Source organism: Typopeltis vanoorti, chromosome 13 (genome assembly GCF_054136105.1).
Source record: "Typopeltis vanoorti isolate ZY-2024b chromosome 13, IOZ_Tvanoo_1.0, whole genome shotgun sequence".
NCBI lineage: Eukaryota > Metazoa > Arthropoda > Arachnida > Uropygi > Thelyphonidae > Typopeltis > Typopeltis vanoorti.
The window spans coordinates 20,395,311-20,417,289 of NC_143561.1; the positions used below are offsets into that span (position 1 = coordinate 20,395,311).

The following is a 21,979-nucleotide window of genomic DNA, read 5'->3' on the forward strand; positions in this document are numbered from 1 at the left end:
TTAAATATCTTCAGAAGGCAGTTTTGGGCTATTTTTCCCATGTTTTTAATCATGTTTCCAAAGATAAATTCTGGGTGATTTGTCAGGGTCAATTTGACTAATTGCTGTTTCTAGTTCTGTCATTGTGAGGTCCTGAGAAGGATAGGTTCTGGATTGTATTAGATGTTTTGCAGTTTTCCTGCACCTTTTGTCTTCTTTGTTGTATTACATTTTACTTACTTTAGAGTAATGTTTGGCTAGTATATTTGCTATCTGTTTGTTTATTGCTGCTGTATTAGTTCCTGAGGCGATTGTGTTCGAAGAGTGATCAGTAACCAGAAGTGTTGTGTTATTTAATAATCTGATGACATTCCAGTGTTGTGAGTCTTTTCTTGGATCTAGTCTATTGCAGAATTCTTCCCACCTTTTTTGTTTGCAGTTAGAAATTTAATTTTCTATGTTTTGAGTTAATTCTATTAACTTCCTTCTTGTTGTCTTCTGTATTATTTTGTTTTAACTGTTCATTGATATTATCTCTTTCAGTGATCATAGCATTGATATTACAATCATTCCAAAATGGAATCCAATTGTTTTTCCTGAGTCCTCTGGGAATTGAATCTTTTGCAGCTCTCTGTTGTTGTTAGCTAATTCTAGTAGTTGCTGATCAAGATCTTTACTAGTGGGTGTACCAGTGCAATATGTCTAGTAGTTGTGTGTATTTAGGCCAATGTGCTTTTCTGAAGTTCCAAGATCTCTTTGTCTGTGGTTTTTGGTCTAATTGCAAATTAATGGTAGTAAAATGCTATATCTGGTCAAGGCTTCTCTACAACAGTGAAACTTGGACTCTAAATAAAGAAGCAGAGAAAAAATTAGAAGCTTTCAAAATGTGGACCACCAGAAGAATGTTGAAAATACCAATGACAGAGAAAATGAAAAACGAAGATGGTTTAAAGAAAGCAAAAATGAAAAGAACATTAATGAAAATAATTAAAGAGCGAAAACTTAAATATTTTGGACATTTAACTAGACAAGAAGGCATTCAGAAATTAATATTAGAAGGGAAATTGGATGGAAAAAGAGGGAGAGTGTGGTTTGAAGGCATTAAGGACTGGACCCGCTTGAATTACCATAAATGTTACAGAGCAGCAAACAAAAGAAAAAGGTTCTGTGACATGGTTGCCAACCTCCTTCTAGGGGATGACACTTGAAGAAGATAGCAGGTCTGTAATCACTGATGGCATTCTTTAGTATTTTCCACTGGGTAAGACTCGCAGGTTCATAATTTGCTGCTGTGATGTCTAATGCTGATTCTGTGCCTGTTGTTTTTGACAGGTATGTATTTTGCTTTTTTATGATCTCAAGGTTTAGATCATCATTATGTCTTCTATCTGTGCTCCTTTCCGATCTAGTTGTGGGGAACCCCAAGTTGGGCTTTTTGCATTTATATCTCCTAAAAGGATCTTTGTATCTGACACTATTTGACTTAGTTGCTTAATTAGTTCTGTATTGATATCTGTGTTATCTGGGTATTATGCATTGACTATTGTAATAATGCGTTTTCATAGAAATATCTTGACTGCTTGAGCCTCTGCATTACTATTTATGTTGCTGTTCGTAGTTGATAAGATTTCTTTATATTTAATGTGTTTGGTCCATAAGAGTATAGCTAGACTTCTGCCAGAATGATCCAGTCTGTCTTTCCTTAATGTTGAATAGCCTTTGATTTGAAGCTTCAGATTTTGATTTAGTTCGTTTCTTGTAAGCATGCAATGTGGATGTTATTTAAGTGCCATTGATGTTTAGCTGAAGTATGTTGAGAGTCCTTGTAGCATATTTCTCATCGAGATCCCGGACTGCAGTTCTCAACACGTCGGCTACCCCGGACACTGTAGTATGATTCGGATCAGAACGGACGCTCTTCATGGAAGTGGATGTGCCAGAGCCCTGTTAGCCAGCAATTTTCAGGGGTTCTCTGCAAGGTTCGATGTAACAATCCAAGCTAAAAAAAAAAGGTGGTAGCAGGATTAGACAAAAGAAAACTTTAGTAAGATACCAGACCAGAAAGTGGAGGGGGGGGGGAATGAAAGCAGGAAGAAAGATTTTTATGCTACCATATTGGAACTTCACCCTGCAAAGCAATCCCCTACTTCTTCCACTTCTGCCTTGCACGCAGGCAAATGCCTCGGACATGGGGGTTGGACTTCTGCAAGGCAATGCAGAAGTCCAGCCCCATATTTTTTAACCTTTAATTTTAATTAAAGGTTAAAAAAATATATAAATTTCTTAGTGAAGTGAAAATTGCTACACCAGTTAATAACAATTGGTATCTTATTTGCAAATGTGACAATCTTATTGCTGAAATGAAAAAACTTTTAATGGTGTAGATCATTGACCAAACTGATTTGCATATTTTCTTAAACCAAGCTATGCAAACAATAACCTTTAATTTTAATTAAAGGTTAAAAAATATATATAAATTTCTTAGTGAAGTGAAAATTGCTACACCAGTTAATAACAATTGCTATCTTATTTGCAAATGTGACAATCTTATTGCTGAAATGAAAAAACTTTTAATGGTGTAGATCATTGACCAAACTGATTTGCATTTTCTTAAACCAAGCTATGCAGACAATAACTTTTTCATTTGCATATCTGACATAAGGAATCTTATGTCAGATATGACGTGATGGGAGGAATCTTTATATGGACTTTTTCAATTGAAGGTGAGTTAGCCGATCTCATACGGAGGTAGCAGGGGTTTTCATCCCACATACAGACAAATCTGCCCTTCAGAACACACGCAATTTTCAGACAAAATATACTTGTGGTGGTTGTGGGCGGTAGATGGCACTGATGTAGTCGATTGGTAGTAGCGGTTCGGTAGTGGTGGAGACGGAGAGTTGTACAGTGGGTATCCTCCCGCAATGAGTCTTTGGACTCCTTGGAGGTGTCACGAATAGTAATAATAATAATAAATAAATGCTTTATTTACATCATTTACACACATATGACTGCTTAAAAATGTTATGAAACGATTACATGCATCTACAAGAGGGGTGCAAAGCAGTGATTAGATATGACAATGGTGTGGAATCCAATGTGTCATATAACTGTGGTGTGCCTGTATGAAATTTTAATAGTAAAACATCTGCTATTTATTGTTCATTATAAAGTCCTGTTTACACCATAATAGCAGTAGCATTTTGAAATAGATTTTCTCTTGGTGCCTTTTATCGTGGGAAAAGCAGTCCTTTTAAAATGCTACAGTTTTCCATGTCTTTCTTACTTACTGTCCTCTTCCGTCGGGGACAGGTTGAGTCTTCCGTGTTTCCACAACAACCTCTGGGAGTCTTGGTTTCTTGTGTGACTGGTGAGCTGTCTATATGTTTACAATCCAGAGTTGACCTTTATTGATGTTATTCATTTAGTTCTTGGTCTTCCTTTTTTCATTTAATCTTGCATACAGAGCAAGGTTGGGTAGTCTTTTTGATAGCATTCTCTCGACATGTCCATGTCATTGAAGTTGTCTTCTTTTGATCTTTTCTATTGATGAGAGTGTATATTTTAGTTCTTGTCTTACAGTTTCATTTGTTTTCTTTTCTGTTCAATTTGTTTTATTTATTTTTCTGAGACATTTCATCTCGAAAGCCTCCGGCTTTCGTATCTCTGTCTTCTTGAGTGTCCAAGTTTCTGAAGCATATAGCATAGTGGGTATTATAATTGCATTATATCATTTTATTTTTAGAAGTTTGGAGATTTTATTATTTTTCCAGATTTTACCTAGCTTATTAAATGATGACCATGCAGGTCGATATTCTATGTTTAATAGTGGTCATGGTATCTAGGTGTTCTGTTATTACTGTTCCTAAATAGTTGAATTGTTTTACCTGTTCCATTTTTGATCTATTCAAGGAGAAGTTTAGTTTTTCTTCGTTTTTTCCAATGGTCAAGATTTTTGTTTTGTCTGTATTTATGGTCATGCTGTATTCTTTAGCCTTGTTGTTTAGTTTGGTTATTAGGTTCACCTTTTTTTTTTTTTTTTTTTTTTTTTTTTGTGTCTGCTATCATTACATTGTCATCTGCGTATTTTATGTTATTAAGGTTATAACCATTTAGGTTGACTCCTTTTTCTCCTTCCAAGGCTTGGTTAACCATATCCTCTAGGTAGATGTTAAAAAGGTATGGGGAGATGGGACATCCTTGGGATACTCCTTTATTGACGTTTATTTTATCTGTTGTTTTACTATTGAATTTAATTATTGCTTCTGTGAGACTATGTTTTTCTAAGAATATAATTTTGCTAGCCTTTGTATTATGAAGATTTGATCCAATGTGGAGCGATTCTTTCTAAAGCCTGCCTGTTCTTCACTAAGAATTATCTCATATGTGCTCTTTATTCTGTTCTGTAAGATTCTTGTAAATATTTTGTAAGCATGGCTGAGTAATGTGATTGGTCTGTAGTTTATACAATTTTTCTTATTACATTTTTTTGAATTTGGTCTATCCCTGATGCCAGGTTTCATTTGCTTTAGAGCATTCTCCACTTCTGATGGAAGGATCATTAAGGCGTCATGGCTTGAGTTAGTGTGGGGTTTTGTTATTAGGTAGTTATTGCTTTCATTCTTAAAGATTTCTTGGTAGTGTTCCATCCATATTGCTTTTATTGCATTTGTATTTCCTGTTTCCTCGCCCTGATGGTTGATCAATGTTAGAGGTAGTGGTGAAAAGTTTTTTGTAATTTCTTTAATTGGGTTATGTAATGTTTTTGTTTATATGCCTCATTGCATTTTTCTCCTTTTTTGTTTAGCCAGTTTCTTTAGCCTGTCTGCAGAGTTTATCAATTTCATTTTTGAGTTGTTTGTATTTCTTCTTGTTTTCTTCTGAGGTATGTCTGTTTATTTGTTTTTAGTTTTCTTTTTTCTTCACATTTTTCTAAAATTTCATATGTTATCCATTTATTATTGGGTCTCTTATAAATTCCTAAAGTTTCCAGTGATAAAATTCATCTCTCACCTAAAGACATTCACAAACATTCATGTCTAGTGGAATTTGAACCCACAGCTTGTTTATAGTTAGAGAGCAAGTATACAATCACTGGCTAACCAAGCTGATAATCCATTCTTATTATACATTCCATCCTGTCATGTGATTATTCCAGTCTTTTGACCTAGCCTAGTTTTAAGATGGTGGAGTGATATTCAACTTGTGTAAGAGAGAAAGAGAAATGAAAATATATTTTGCAATGTGAAAAATCTAAAATACTTCCCTTTCATTATTATAACTAAGTTTATTTGTTTGTTTGTTTTTTTAATTGGCACTACAGTGTTATTATGTTTATTTTAAAATAGGTATCAAGCAGAAGTGGATCGAATTAAAGAGGCTGTGAGACAAAAAAAGATAGGCCGAAGAGGGCATGCGGCCCAAATTGGTAGGCTGCATTTTTTTGTTTTAACTGTCTTGTGTAAAAACAAGTAACTAAAATTGCTCCAGGCACAGAAAAAAAAGAGGAGGTTAGTTGCAGTTTAGAAGTAGCTACTTTGCTGACATCACTTTATTTAGTGATGTCAGCAAAGAAGCTATTTTTGAATTATAGCCAACCTCCTGGTTTCTCCTATACTTAGCCCACAAAAAAAAAAAAAAAAAATTCATATATAAAAAAAAAAAAAGTGAACAATTTTTTTTTTGTGAAAATGTAATAAGTAAAACATTTTGTAAAAAGCAGTTCAAATCCATTTTCTGGTGTTTGCAGCATTTTGTTTGTTTCTTTTCTTTACATACTGCTTTCCATTTGGTCTTATTGTGCCAAAAGTGTCATAGGTGGAGAAAATATTAGTTGTAACTATATTATAAATTTGATCAAAAATGGTTGAACAGTGTAACACATAAAGTTATCCGTGGAAGATGTCCCCCCCCCCCCAACCTCACAGCCTAAAATGTCAACAAAGCTGCTACGTTTTAGGCTGTGAATTTCTGGACCTTTAGCACTATCAGAATCAGCTTTGTTTTAAATTTGGTTGAAAATTTTTAAATAGGACCTGTAGAAGTGCCTGTAAGCAGGGAAGCACTTTCCTAGAAAATTTCTGCTGTTTTTATAGTTCTTTACTTGTTTTCATTAATTGGATATAGTGCTTTGAATACCTCTACAGAGATATTCAGCATAATGCTACTCATAATATGTAATAATATTCAACTAAGAATGGAAGGTACAACAGATCAAATTTTTACCCTGAGCATCACTACAACAACTTCTGATTTTAGATTAAACAACAGTTTTGAATATATCAATGTGTATTGTTTTAAGTATCTTTCCCAGATCATGGACATTAGCTGGGCTTGCAATCCTAGAGTTCAACTTAAGCAAGGGTTGTAGTGTAATAACACCTACATTTTCAGAGAAAAGGCCATGCCTTTGTAGCACTAGACACCACTAGTTAATAGTTGAATACCATTGCTTAATGCCACCACATTTGGACTCTTGAGCGAAGTCTTTTTTACCCTATTTCTTCCAGCCTGAAATATAAATTATGTGTATACCAGACATCATAGAGAGGTCCAGTATTTATTCTTTGTTAAAGGTACAAGTTTAGTGTTTTCAAGAGCAAAACATAATACGCATAAAGCAGACTAGCAAGATTGTATGCTGCTGGAACTATACCTAATTTTAATTAATATTTAAATTTAATTTTTAAACCTGGAAACCTCCTAAAAACTAACAAGTAATCTTACTGCCACCTTTCTGCTAGATGTGCCTTGATGGAGCTTGACACTAATATGTGGTGGGGAGAGCGCTGTCAAGATCACGATTTGAGAAGTTGAATGAATTCTCCATGTAAATAATTGAGTAATACATATTCCACGTCTCTCTCAATTTCAATACAAACTTTAAAAAAAAAAAAATAATAAAGCCAAGCAAAAGGGAAATAGATTACATCTGGGAAAGACCTTCCAGATCCACTTCATAGCTATGCCTAGTCTTAGTACCAACTCAGCTGAATGATTTCCATTTCCATTCTTCAAAATCAAACATACTTTTCTAAAAGAAAGCCAGCTTCTTCAATCATTTCTCATTTCCAACAATTCATAGTGCAGATCCCTTAATTTTCCCATTGCCAAGACACCTTTGTGGGCAGTTGCATTGTCCTGATGAAACATGATTTTTTTTCTTCTGCATACCGTGTCTTTTCTCACAAATTTTTTCATTTAGTCCTAGTCTGGTTAAAAGATCAGAATAATATTCTCGGTTATTGTTTTACCCCTTTCAAGAAAATTAATAAACAAAATGCCTTTAGCATTCAAAAACACTGATGTCATGACCTTTCCTGCTGATGAAACCGACTTTGTCTTCTTTGGCACAGAAAAACTGGCTTCTGTTCACTGTTTTGACTGCTGCTTGGATTCTGATGTGTAATGGTGAATCCAAGTCTCATCCATAATAATAAATCGACACACAAAATCAGTTTTATTCTTGTTAAAACGCTCCAAGCACTGTTCAGAGATTTTCATGTGAGTGTGTTTTTGGTCTGCAGTGAGCAAGCGCAGCACCCATCTTGCACACAGCTTTTTCATTTGCAATTCTTCATGCAAAATATATCCTACACGTTCTTTTGAAATGCCTATGGTCTCATCAGTTTCACACTTTGACTCGCCGGTCATCCAATACCATATCGTACACTTGACCAATGATTTCGTGTTGTTACACTTTTTGGATGTCCTTCACGTGGATCATCTTCAAAGCTGGTATGGCCATGTTTAAACTTGGCAGCCCATTTCTTAATTGTCGAAAACGAAGGAGAAGAGTGCCCATGAATGAATTTCTTTTGGCGTTAAACCTTCTTTTACAAAGAATTTTATAACTGCACGATACTCAATTTTATCTATTTCAAGGGATACAGACAACACTTTTGCTTTAGACAGCTGTAAAAAACAAACCTCGATAGAATGACTTGCAATTTCACATGGATGCATATGATAGATGTTCATCATCATCAAATTCCTGCCATGTGCCCTTAAGGGGTGTACAGAATATGATAGTACTACATGAAAAAAATTACATCATTACTAACTTCCTATCTACAATTTTCCTCCAAATCAGTCTGTTACTTGTCAAGACTCCAACATTATCAGATCTTATATTTCTATCATCTAAGGTACTTTGTACTGTATCAATCCACCTATATCTTGGTCTTCCTCTGGGTCATTTTGCTGCCAACCTGGCAGAGAACACTTGTTTTGCTAATCTTTCTTCGTCCATTCTGTTTAAGTGACTATACCACCTGAGATTAGCTCTGCTAACACATTCCTGGATGTTGACAATGTCAAGTTCTTTCCTAATATCCTGGTTTTTAATATGATATTGCCATTGATGCCATCTGTTCACACCTATAATCTTTCTCAGGACTCTCATATCTGCGGTCTCTAGTCTTTGATCAAGTGTTTTATTTCTGACCCAGCTCTTAGATCCATAAGTTAAAACTGGTTTGAACACTGTCTTGTATACAGCTAATTTAGTGTTCCGATTAATTTCTCTTATTCCATATGAATTTATTCAATTGACTTCCTACTATAGCAGCTTTATTTATTCTGTTGTCTATTTCCATATTTAATTTATTATCTTCACTAAAAATCATGCCTAAGTAGGTGGTGAAATGTTTTAATTGTTTCACAGGTTCTCCATTCACAATGCAGTTGATATTTTTAACGATTCTGCCTATTTCCATTGTCTTTGTCTTTTTATTGCTGACCTTCATACCACATCTATTACAACAGTTATTCAATTAAGTCAAGGAATCTTGCAGACTTGTAGCTGATTTATTTAGAAGTATAACATCGCCAGGATAAAGCAAAGAGCTGACATTAACACCTCCAGTTTTGATATCATGTTTAATATCACTTTGTGATATTAAACATGATATCATTATATCCTTCATAATGTGATCCATATAGATAATGAATAACAGAGGGGATAATGTACATCCTTGTCTCACACCAGATTTAACATTAAACCCATCTTCCTATACTTCCTTCAATTCTAACTGCTGACTTACAACTCAAATAAAGACTAAGTATTGCTTGATATAATGCCCCATTGACACCATATAACTGTAGCATATTGAATAGCTTCTCTCTTGGCACCTTTTCATATGCCTTTTCCAAATCGACAAAAAACTTGAATACAGATCTCTGTTATATTCCAATGCTTTCTCGACTATTTGTCGTAAAGTGAAGATCTGATCCTAACAGCCTCTATTTGGCCTGAACCAGCTTGTTCTTCACCAAGCTTTTCTTCCACAATTCTTGTCAACCGTTTCTCAAGTATACTTGTATAGATCTTGCCAGGAACACTCAGTAGGGAAATACCTCTGTAAATCTCACATTCAGTTTTATTTCCCTTTTTATATATGAGTACTATGAGAGCTCTACTCCAATCATCGGGAATTCGTCCCTCTGTCCGGGTTTTCTGAAATATGCAGTGCAGCCACTGTAAGACTCTTATACCACCGTACTTCAGCATTTCTGGTCGAATATCATCTACTCCTGCTTCCCTCCCACATTTCAACAAGCCTTTGATGGCTTTTTCTACTTCAAGTATGGATATGTATTCCTGACTGCATGCCTGGATATTGTTTTTTACCACTGAGCTGTCATTACTGCTTGTTTCATTTAGCAGTTTTTCAAAGTAATTACTCCATACTTCAAGGATATCTTTTTCTCCCATTTTCATGTCACCTTTATTATCTCTAACTCCTTTTACAGCACTCTTTCTTCCATTCCTAAGCTTCTTCAACAACCTCCAGAATATTTTCCCACCTTCTTGATATTTATTTTCTATATCCTTGCCAAAGTCCTCCCATGACTTTTGTTTAGCTAGTTTTACACAGTGTTTAGCATGCTTGCATTTGTCTCTGTATTCTTTAAGAGCACAAGCTGACTTATTTTACAGGAACTTTTGATATGCTTTATTCTTTTCCTTCACTGCCTCTTTAACTTCCTGTGTCCACCAGGGAGTTCTGATTTTTTTATCCTTACAGACAACCTCACCACATGCCTCTCTGGCAGAATCAATCAATATTTTCGTCAGAGTTTGCCACTGAATCTTCAAGGTTTGATTCCTGTTCTCAAACTCTTTCATTTTTTCTTCAATAATCTTTGTGTATTTTAGTCTACAGTTCACATCTGAGAGCTGCTCAACTTTTATTCGCTTTAAAACTTTCTTACATGTTATTCTTTTCAATATGAAATTCAATTTTATCCTGCTCAAGACTAAATAGTGATCACTTCCAATTTCAAATCCTCTGTACACTCTGGTGTCCAGCACCAGGGAGAAAACATCACTATCAACAATAACATAGTCAACGAGACTTTTCTTATTCCTTGCCTCTTCTCTCCATGTGAATTTGTGCACATTTTTATGTTGGAACATGGTGTTAGTCATAACCAGTCCATGGTCCATGTCCTGAGCAGAAATCCAACAGATATTTGCCATTATTATTAGCTTTGTTCTTTTCTCCACATTTTCCCAAAATATTTTTGTATGTCTCACAATCATTTCCTACTGTGCTATTTAGATCCCCAACAAGGTCCAACTTTTCCTTTTTCATTGTGTCAGTTGCTTTTTCTAAAGCCTCAAAAAATTCCTCCAATTCTACCTTAGTAAAACCATCTGTGTGGCCATAGGCACAAATAAGTCTCATTGTCCAGTTCCCCATTCTCATATTTGTCCACATTACTCTACTTGAGACTGACTGCCATTCAAGAAGATTAGCCTTGTATTTTGTGTTGAATACTATGGCTACTACTTCTTTTCCTTGATTGTCATTGCCTGAATATAACATTTTGTATTTATTGCTCAGAAAGATCTCACCAGTTTTTGTCTTTTTTGTTTCAGTCACCCCTATTATATCGATCTGGTACTTATCTAATTCCTCAGCTAACTCCATTTCTTTGTGAAATTAATATGTGTAACAATTACAATGTTTTATATCATAAGACAATATCGATGTACGATTCATATTGTAAACAGGCGATGCAAACTTATGGTATCGATAAAGACAGTACAGTACTGTGAATGTATTTTCTCTTCCTTTTGATTTTCTTTTCTCGAGTTTACTTTATTGTAAGAATCAGCATTCGGCAAAGTCGAAATACATTCGACAAAGTCAGACACTAACTTAATAGAAGTCTTTCAACAAATAGGACTAGACAAAAAAGACATAAGACTAATAAGAAATCTGTGTTGGAATCGATGAACTACTATTCAATTAGACAAAACTACCACCAGTGATATTAACATCAAAAGAGCAGTGAGACAAGGATGCGTGCTCTCACCTCTCTTGTTCACCAAATACTCAGAGGTAATCAAAAAAAGCATTATCCCAAAGAAACCCAAAGCGAATTCTTGTGGCGACTTCCAACTTATTAGTCTAATGAGCCAAACATTAAAAATATTTTTGAAAGTAATTCAGAATCATGTCTATAAAAAAAAAAAAAAAAGTGAAGAAACTCGGAGTGAAAGACAGTTTGGCTTTCGGAATAGTTTTGGTACTAGAGATTCCCTTTTCTGTGCCGAAATATTAATACAAAAATGTATAGAAAAACTGAAATCTGTCTTTATGTTCTTCATAGATTTTGAAAAATCATTCGCCAAAGTGAGACACATTAACTTAATAGAAGTCCTTCAACAAATAGGGCTAGATGAACAAGACATCATACTAATAAGTAATCTGTATTGGAATCAGTCAGTTACCATTCAATTAGACAACATTACCACCAGTGATATTAACATGTTCAAACAATAAATGAAAAGATTGTTAACAACCTATGATATGCACAAAAAGTGAAGAAACTCTGAGTGAAATGTAGTTCGGCTTTTGGAATAATTTTGGTACTAGAGAATTTGGAATTTTTGATACCTTTTCTGTGCCCAAATATTTGATACAAAAATGTATAGAAAAACAGAAATCTGTCTTTATGTTCTTTATAGATTTTGAAAAATCATTTGCCAAAGTCAGACACACTAACTTAATAGAAGTCTGTGCTAATTACAGATAACATCATGGATCTCCAAAAACTCATTGAGAGAGTATACATAGAAAGCCAAAGTATGGGAATAAATATAAACATCAACAAAACGAAATACATGGTTATCAGCAAATATCCAACTTCATCAATGAAACTAACACTCAATGGGAAAAATATCAATCAAGTGTCGAGGTATAAATATCATGGTTGCTGGCTTAATGAATGATGGGATCCTGAAATAGATATAAAGATAAGGCAGTCCTTCATGAAAATTAGAACTTTTTTTGCAATAAAGACCTAAACATAGAAGTCAGATGCTAAACGGGGAAATGCTACGTTTGGTCCATTTTGCTGTATGAAGTTGGAACATGGACATTGAAGGCGACAACCATCAAGAAAATTGAAGCCTTTGAGATGTGGCTATATAGAAGAATGCTAAAGATATCATGGACAGAAAAAAAAAATTACCAATGAAGATGTCTTAAAATCGATTGGCAAAGTTAAAGATATTATACAAACTATCAGGAAATGAAAAACATCATATTTTGGCCTCATCATGAGAAACAGCAAATACCAACTTCAACAAACGATTTTGGTAGGATGGCAAAGGAGCTAGAGGAAGAAAAAGAATATCTTGGTATGACAACATCAAGGCATGGACAGGAAATAGCAGAGTACAACTGTTTGGATTAATGCAAGAATGTAGTTTGTTCACCAAGATGGTCACTGATCTTCAATAGAAGATGGCACCATAAGAAGAAGAAGAAGAAGATAGCATATATATACATACATACATATGTACGTATATTTGCCATGACTTCCTTTCTATTTTGGATCCTTAAAATTTGGTGCCTCTGTGCACAGTTGTAAAAATAATGGGACATGCACCCATCGAATGGAGGGAAAAAAAAAATGTTTCTTATTGTGATGAGAGGAATCTTTATGTGGGTTTTTTTTCAGTTGAAGGAGGTAAATTAGCTGATTTCATATGAAGACAGCAGGGTTTTCCTCTCAGAAACTGGGGGAGGGGGGTTCTTTACCCCACAAAACAGCAAATTGCTAGAGAACACTGGCCACCAACACAGAACACACACACATATTGAATTGGTGGTCAGTAGATGGCATAATGAAGATGATCATGGAGAGTTTGGTGCTATGTTGTGGATCATATGGTCTAGAGTGGCCTTCCACAATGAGGCTGTGCCATATTAAAAATAATAATTTTTAAAAAATTTAGTAGCTATTTTAATTCTAAGAGTTATTTCAGTATTTAATGCAGTTAGAAAATTGTATTTTTAATGTAAAGTTGATCTTTAACTTACAGAACTTGAAGGTTTAGAATCCTGTTTGCTTAATAAAAGATTTATTTTCTCGAACAAAATAACTGATAAAATTTATTATTAATTTTCCCCTTTCTAGCTAAGCCTATACGTGCTGGACAGCCACATGGAGGAACTGGTGGAACTGGTATCCGACCTCCTTCAGTTACTATGACAAATATGTAAGCACAAATTGTAACACATTATTTGCTATGTGAGAACCAGTTTTGTGTATTTACTATTTTATACATTTTGAAATAAATATTATTTTATACATTGTCATCTTGAGAAATGGAAAGAGATCAAAATATGACTCTTCTATTTAAATGTTGTGTGTAACAAATCTAAATTTTAGTAAACAAACAATTTTTCTTAAATACCTCCAAAGTTTACATATTTTTTGGCAAAATGAGTCAATCAGATGGACCTTTAAGATCCATTGTCTACATTATCGGTTCCCACTGTCACATATAGACAGGCTATATACTTAAGAGCTCTCTCTCGTTGTTGGCCACATTTCCTTCCACTTCCATGTTAAAAATTCTACACTTCAAATTTTGCTTGACAGACAAGCATCCTCAAAGATACATATGTTATGGTCACTTTTGATGTAGCCTCCCTTTTTGCTAATGTCACCTTAATAGAAACCATAGAAATTATTCAAGAACTCTTTTCCCTTTTTATATCTGCCTTATTTCTCTTATTTATTCATGCACTCTGGTTATTTCACTTGACATGAAAAAAAAAATAGAAAACAGGAAAACACTAGCAGGGGAGAGGGACAGCAAGCTGTCCCTCTCCCCTGCTAGTGTTTTCCTGACACTGAAAAAATTACACTAGACTCCTACTCTGAAACCAGTAATATAGCTTTGCTGTGTTGATGAAACATTTTTAGCATATCAACAACGAGTAGTATAGAATCCAGTTTATGATTGACAAAAAAAAAAAAAAAAAAAAAAAAAAACTTGAAATTTTCTGCCCTTTGTTGATGCCCTAGTTACCCTACAACAATCAAATATATCCTTATAATTTTTGTTGTAAAGAAAGCCTGCACACACTGGTAAGTACATTACCACTTTCATACCACGGCTTTTTTCAATCATATGGTGTTATTAAGGCTTCAGCAAATATGAGGTGGAGCTGAAAAGTTCTGATAAACATCTAGAACAAAAATGATATTAAAACAACTGATATAACCATAAGAACGAATATATCTTAAAACCCTTTATTCCTCATGTTTCATCAAATTGTTATAATTTGTTCTTTTTCTTTTAGGATTATATAAGAAGACATGCCAGAAGTTTTGAAGAAATTTGAAGACACAAAGGTACAGACTGCATCAAGTTTTTCATGCTGCAAGAAAAGTCCCCAAACTGAAATTCACCAAACTTTTGTGTGTGAGACTTTAGGGGACTGTGTCCCAGCATATCCAGCTTTTGTCAGATGGGTGGCAAAAATTTAAAACTGGACATCCTGAGACAACAGATGCCCCAGGTCAGGAAGACCTTCCATGTGATCAGACCTGAAAACATTGATCCTTGATGGTAGATGAATACCAGCCAAAAACATTGCAAAGACTGTGGATTTCCAGAGAATGAATTAGGGTCATTATCCACCAACATCTGGGCATTCAGAACCTCTCAGCAAAGTGGGTCCCCAAATGTATAAATGCCAACCAAGAGTTGTGTGCTGTCATCGCAAGGGATTTCGGGTCATTTTGAGAAATCAGGTGCAATTTTTTGGCTTGTATTGTGACTGTTGAAACATAATTAATGTTCCTCGCTTGTGTTGAAAACTAGACTTCTTTATATACTCTTTTCTTCTATATATCTCTGAGTTTGTCCATGCAGATGTCAATGGACTGGCCAATTTGTCCTAACATGACACATACCACAGGCAGTATATTATATAAACACCTTGTTTCTTTGAAGGCAGATGGAATGACTTTGGTGATTATACAGTAAAATTGTGGATAGTTAGTTTGGAGGGGTGAAAGTCATTTTAAGTTGTTTCAAGACTAGTATTACCATAATGGTTAATAATATTTGCAGAATTATAGTTAAATTTGTATATATTTCTGTGAAATTTTGATTTAACATTAATTTTAATGTCCAGTTCTTGGCAAAATGATTGGTCGAAATATTTTTAACCCTCATAATTCTATATTGTCAATATCTCATTTATTATTTTTCATTAATAAAATTTCTGAAAGTTTACAGTAAAACAATAGGCGACTCTTTCAGTGACATGGAAAAGACTACTGGCTCTGGCTAATTGTGTTTTTAAAGCTTTACGTTCTTTTTTTTTTTTTTAAATATTTTGCCAGGTTTATATGAATTCATTTCTTAATTAATTTACTGTAAGTGTAATAATCTCTTAAATTACTATTGTAATAAAATGTAATATTAATATTTTAATAGTAATAACAGAATGAATTTCAATTTTATATAATTAATTATCTTTCCGAATTTGAAAGAATGTGCTTAGAATTTTTTCTCTTGCCAATGATGTAGTACTAAAGTACTGCAACACAACTCTTACAAAATGCACAGAAATTTTGTAAACTTCAAGAGCTATTCACTAAATGAATATTGATACAAACTGTTTTGTTTGTATTGTTGATTTTATTGAAGTTATGATTTTTTTGCTATCTGGACTTTTATTTGTGGTTGACCACAGAAGATAAACAATATTATCTGTTATTATTGCAAAAACTTGAAATAAATTTATCTATTGAAAATCCATAACAATCAACAGACAGAATTTTCACAATTTTTGCACCACAGTTGATTGTATACTCAGTCAATATACAGAAAGATTTTGCAAGTGACTGCTTGCAAAAACTTTGTCTGAATATATGCTCCCACTAGCAATTGGCAAACAAATAAACAGCTATCCAAATAGTATTTTGTTCCTGGGTGTCCATTATAAAGATTGCTTTATTAACCCAATTTAAATATTCAAAATAAGAAATAAAAAACAATAAAAGAGAGTATATCTAATTATTAATTTTTGACGGTTTTATTGTCCTCCAAACTTGCCATCCCTAGACCTTGGTTTAGTTGCTTAGTAGGTTATGACAGCTCTGCCTCCAGCTGTAAAAAATAAATAAAAATATTAAAAATATAGATAATTAATATTAAAAAATTAATTCTTAGCCCAGCCACAGTACAAATGTATACTAAAATTTACAGAAAAACCTTTTTGTGGTTGAGAGCTAGATAAAAAATAAATAAACTAGGTACTTGGTTTTTAACAGATTGACTTTCAGATCTCAACATTTATATGCATCCATCAATTTTCTGATTTAATATTCCACATCTTCCTTATCTTGTTACAATGATCACTCAGTCATCAACAAAAAGATCTGTTCTCCAATGGATATACCTTTTTCCCCTGTTCAAAATCCTCTATGATTTTATATCTAAGTAGATCTTAAATATTGGTGAATATAGCATATCTTATCGAGCCTCTTGATGAAAGTTTGTCACAGTCTATAGTAGATCTCTGGTACATTCTCTACACAATCGCTACCATTCTTTCGTCTATACCTGCTCTTTTCAGTTCCTACCACATTCTATTCTTTGGGACAGTATTGTAAACATTGTTCAGATCCACAAAAATCAGATAGTTCTTTCACAACACACTTGCATCTTACACTATTACTGCTCTCTCATTTAATCACCAAATCAGTTACTGATTTTATACCTCTGTTGGTTAAGTCTTAGGTTCATGTAAATTTGTGTATATCTTTGTGTTGATAATCAGCATTTAGCACTGGACACCCCAATTTCACAAACAGCCATGAATCCATTATCATTAGCATGATCTTCTCCATGATGATCCACATAGTGATAATCACTGTTCAACTCAACTATTAAAGTCTTCAAACCATAATTTCTTGCATCTCTCTGTTAATTCAATCATTTCACGTAGCTCTTCATTTTAGCTAAGCATCTTCATATGAGACCTAAGTTCCATTCCAGTAATTAAAAATGCAAACCCATGCACTCAAGAATTACTTTTATAAACCTTTCATTTACTTCTTCCCAACTTGATTCTTTCATTAGCTTTTTATGAAAATAGACAGTCTATCCTCATAAAAATATGAGGATACTCTGTCTTTAGTCCTTCTGCTTTTATCCACTCCACTCTATATATGTTGATATTTACCTCAATTTCATAACTTTTATTATTATTATTATTACTCCAAGACCTCATGGAGTCAAAGACTCATCTGGGAGGTCCTTTTATTACATGCACACACACAGCTCATCATACCATGCCTTGAACACATTCAAACTCCTTGCAGACACCACACTCTCAGGTAAGGCATTCCAATCATTTACAACTCTGCACAAAAAACCTGTCCCCTCACTCCCCTACTCACACCCTCTTTATACAGTTTCCAGTGATGACCTCTGGTTCTCCCCTGATCTCCCACTATTTTCTGTAGAACTTCTCCAGCATCGATCCTATAACAATCCCTTACCAACTTGTAGGTCTCTATCATATCTCCCCTCTTCCTCCTGTCCACCAGACTCTGCAGATTACATCTTCTCAATCTTTCCTCATACTCGACATTCCAGAGGTCAGAAAAAATTACCTTAGTCAATTGCCTTTCGACCCTTTCCAACATCTCTTCATCCTTCTGAAAACCCTTGACCAAATCTGGACACAATAGTCCATGTGTGGCCTAATCAAAGCCTTATACAACGGAGCAAGAATCTCCCTACTTCTACACATCAGTGCCCTCTGCATCATTCCCAGAAGCCTTTGTGTTGTCTTAACAATTTTGGCTATGTGTCCCCTAAATTTCAGATCCTTATCCACTGTCGCCCCCAGATCTCTTGTTTCTTCCACCTCCAATAATATATCCTCACCAAGCATAAATTCTGCATCCCATCTTTGTTTTCCAAATTTTAAAACCTTACATTTTGCAACATTGAACTCGGATCTCTATTTCCGTGCCCAATCACTCAATTTATTCAAGTCTTCTTGTAAGGCCACAACATCTTCACTATTCTTCATGGTTCATCCCAACTTTGCATCATCTGCAAACAACTGAATATCTCCAACCAAATCTTCACCAATATCATTAATATACAAGTTAAACAGTAATGGCCCTAAAACAGATCCCTCAAGCACACCACTAGTGACTTTCCTTTTCTCTGGATATCACTCCCCCATACACAACATGTTGATACCTATCAGGTAGCCAATCTGCAATCCAATGCACTAATCTAATATCCAACCCCATCTGCTCTAGTTTGACTATCAATTTATCATGAGGTACTCTATCAAAAGTCTTTGCAAAATCTAAGTATATTACTGTGTATCCTTCTCCTCTGTCCAAAGAAGCAGTCACTTTATTGTAATAAGTAAGTAGATTACTAAAAACATGACCTCCCTTGCTATCCATGCTGTCCATCAAAGATAATACCATTGTTGTCAACTCAACTCTAGATCCTAGTTCTCACAAGCTTCTCCAACAACTTAACCACAACACCTAACACACAGATAGGCCTATAGTTTGATGCTTGAATGCAATCATCTCCTTTATGAAGTGGCACAATCTTGCCCTCCTTCCACTCCTTAGAGACTTGACTAGTGCAAGACTTGTATTAAAAAAATATGTCAAGACAGGTGTCAAATCCCTGGCACACTCCTTCGGAATATGCGGTGATATATATTATCAAGTCCCACAGCCTTATTAACATCTAGTTTACTCAAACTCAACTCCCCATACACCTCTTGCTCACTTACAGTCAGTCTCTCCTCCTCATCATCTACTGCTCTCAGTCTCTCCATGAAGTCACATTCGCAAGATTGAGAGACCTTTATGAATTGCTCATTAAGTATCTCCACCACATATTCTGCAACAGCTGTCTTTATACCATTTTCTCCTATCAGTGTCATCCTTCCATAATCATTCTTTCTTTTGCTGGCTACATATTGAAACAATTCCTTAGGATTCTTTTATCTTTTTTTTTTTTTCTTGGTTTCTGTTAGGACCATAACATCTTCTGTTTTTCTATTTTCTGAATCCTCATTATATTTAGTATTTAGATCATATATATATATATACTCTATGTCCCATAAAGGATCGCTTGGTTTTTGCAAAGTTTTGCCAAGAAGATCTAATATTTCCTTTTTTTTTTCCCTCCCTGAGAGTTGGAGCAATATTATTTTCTACCCAGAAAGAGAACTTGCTTTCTGCAGAACCCTGCCTCCCTCTCCCTCCAAAAAAAAAAGTTTGTTAGATATGTTGCTGACCAAGACTAAAGAGGTATACCTATTCTATCCAGAAATTAAGCTAAAAGTCATCACAAGTATGGCTTTTATTGTTGGATGATGACAGTGTTGGATTCTGATTATATAGAGATTGGAGTAATTATTATTTGTTTCAGAATCCAACGTGATCTTCCATCACATAGGCTAGACTTGTAAATATTATTTAATGTAATTCACTTGTTTATAATTTAATATTCATATAACTACCTTTAACCTTATTTAATTATTTAATCGAAGATATATGTATTAATAATGAAAAGACTGTATTAAATATTATTAAGCTATTTTATTTATTGCTTTGTTAATATTATAAGAATTTGTATTTGATAATTTAACTGCGCATTAATTGAAATGTAAATATTCTCTATTTATTCTTATTGGTAGAAGTTTAACGTTATGCAATAGCTCAATTTTATTATGTTTTGTTTGGTTGTCATGGAGACGTATGTAAGTGAGTGAGCACGTTTTTGGAACACCACGTGAAGAGAAGGTTTATTGAAAAGAGTTTTAGATCACGAGAACAATTTAGGCGGGAACAACGGATATAAAAAGGGAAGAACGCTGAAAATAGAGGAGAGATTAGATTATTAAGAGAGAGAAAAAGGAGAGGATTGGCATTAGGTCGGAATCAGGGCATTCGGGAATCGCAGTGCGATAATAGCGAGTCGGCAAGTCACTCAAGCAGCTAAATAAAGTCTACTGGTCGAGAGGCAGTTAGCTAATAAGTTGTAGAATAACAATTATAGCTACGGAAGACAGCTGAGTGACTACTAAATAGACTAGCAATACTTGAATTGAGATTTAATTTCAGGGCCGACCTTTCAAGGACACACAGAACCTTGAAGCATAGCACGAAGTAACTAGAGAATAATTAGAGGCAACAAAGTTGAGTTTAATGATAGCGGTGTTAAGAATTATGGTACCTAAAGGATTAAATTGATGTCGAAGGAGTAGGCAACTGTGCATACTAAACTTCAAGTTAAGGGATTATTGTGTGCTATCTTAGTACAAGAGTTGTTAGTAGAACACTGAATTAGTTAAGTGATGTCAAATGTAGTGCAAGCGGTTTGATCTATGCAAGAACGTTTGGTTGTGTGTATTGTGACCGTTAATTAATCCAGTTATTTCTAAGAAGATTTTTTTAAATGAGTGCCGTTAATTGATTAAAATGTATACAGTTACAAAAAGTGTTCGCACATAAGTATATGAAGAAGGAAAATTGTCGGTAAGAATATTCCAACCATTAATATTCCTATGCAGAGATATGAGTGTGTTTCTTCCTAGAATATCCCTATACTAACAGTAACTGTTGCAGAGGTTAGCTGAAGCATAGATTTAAAAGTGTAAGCTTGTGAAAAAGTATTGCCACCAATAAATTGTATTTGAAACTTAAAAAAACTATGAGATGTTAATGTGAATGATCACTAAGGAATTTTATGACATTAAGCTTTATTAAGTGTTAAGTGAACTGTATGAAGACTGTATTTCAGATAACTGACCAATGCCTGAGTTTGTATGACTGTATTATCAGAAGAGCTAAAGCGTTTGTAATATCTTAATTAATGATTTTGAACTTATGTGTATAATTTGTGATTCTAAATTAAATGTTTGTTTTTGTTTATCTAAAGTTGTATTTTGCCTGAATCTCTTTTACTGCACCATTCATAAAATATTCGAACCAAAGCAGGTAAATTAAGTAAGTCAAATATACTCGGCCAGTATATATATTTTAAGGAGAAATAGTTGAAGGTTGATTTTTCATCAATTCTTGAACTAATTCAGATATAGAGTGGCGCAGTCTTTAAATATAAATTTTCTCTATATTTGAATTAGAAATCAACTCACAACTTATCAATTAGTTAAGAACATCGTAATTGTAATCATGTCGGATTCAAGGTACAGATTAAGAAGAAGTAGGATCCAACAACAGCTCGTAGTTATTATTTATTGAATTGGTTAGGTTTTTATTATTATTTTATTTATTTATTTTTTTTTTTGTGACTTCCACCCATGAAAGGTTATATGCAAACCTATAATACATTTTGTACCATAGGCGGGCTAAGGATTTTTTTATTTTTATCAGTTTTGTGTAATTTTTCTATTGTTTTAAAATTTATTTTTTTACATTGTCTGGGAACTCTGCTCCAGTGACAAAACAGAAATTTTCAAGTCACTTCAAGCCTCCAGTAAGTGGAGAACTGATCTCACACTGGGCGATGAAATTCATCTCCCAACATAAAATTTTACATTTTTCGAGCCTTACAAATCAGCTTAAATGTAACCAATTGTTTAATTAAACATAGTGTTAAATTATTCAAATAAATGTGTGCTTAACATTTTATAAATATCATAATCTACATATGAATGTG

At 34.1% G+C, this 21,979-nt stretch overlaps 1 protein-coding gene across 2 annotated transcripts in view; it reads left to right on the forward strand.

Annotated features, from left to right (window-relative positions):
- The window catches only part of LOC150099979 (kinesin heavy chain-like), a 579,478-nt gene that overhangs the window by 462,858 nt on the left and 94,641 nt on the right, over positions 1-21,979 (forward strand). For both annotated transcript variants that reach the window (XM_090403282.1, XM_090403283.1), the window contains exons 23-24: positions 5,328-5,407; positions 13,417-13,498. In XM_090403282.1, coding sequence (XP_090259408.1) covers positions 5,328-5,407; positions 13,417-13,498 — 162 coding nt within the window. The remainder of the gene's footprint in view (positions 1-5,327; positions 5,408-13,416; positions 13,499-21,979) is intronic.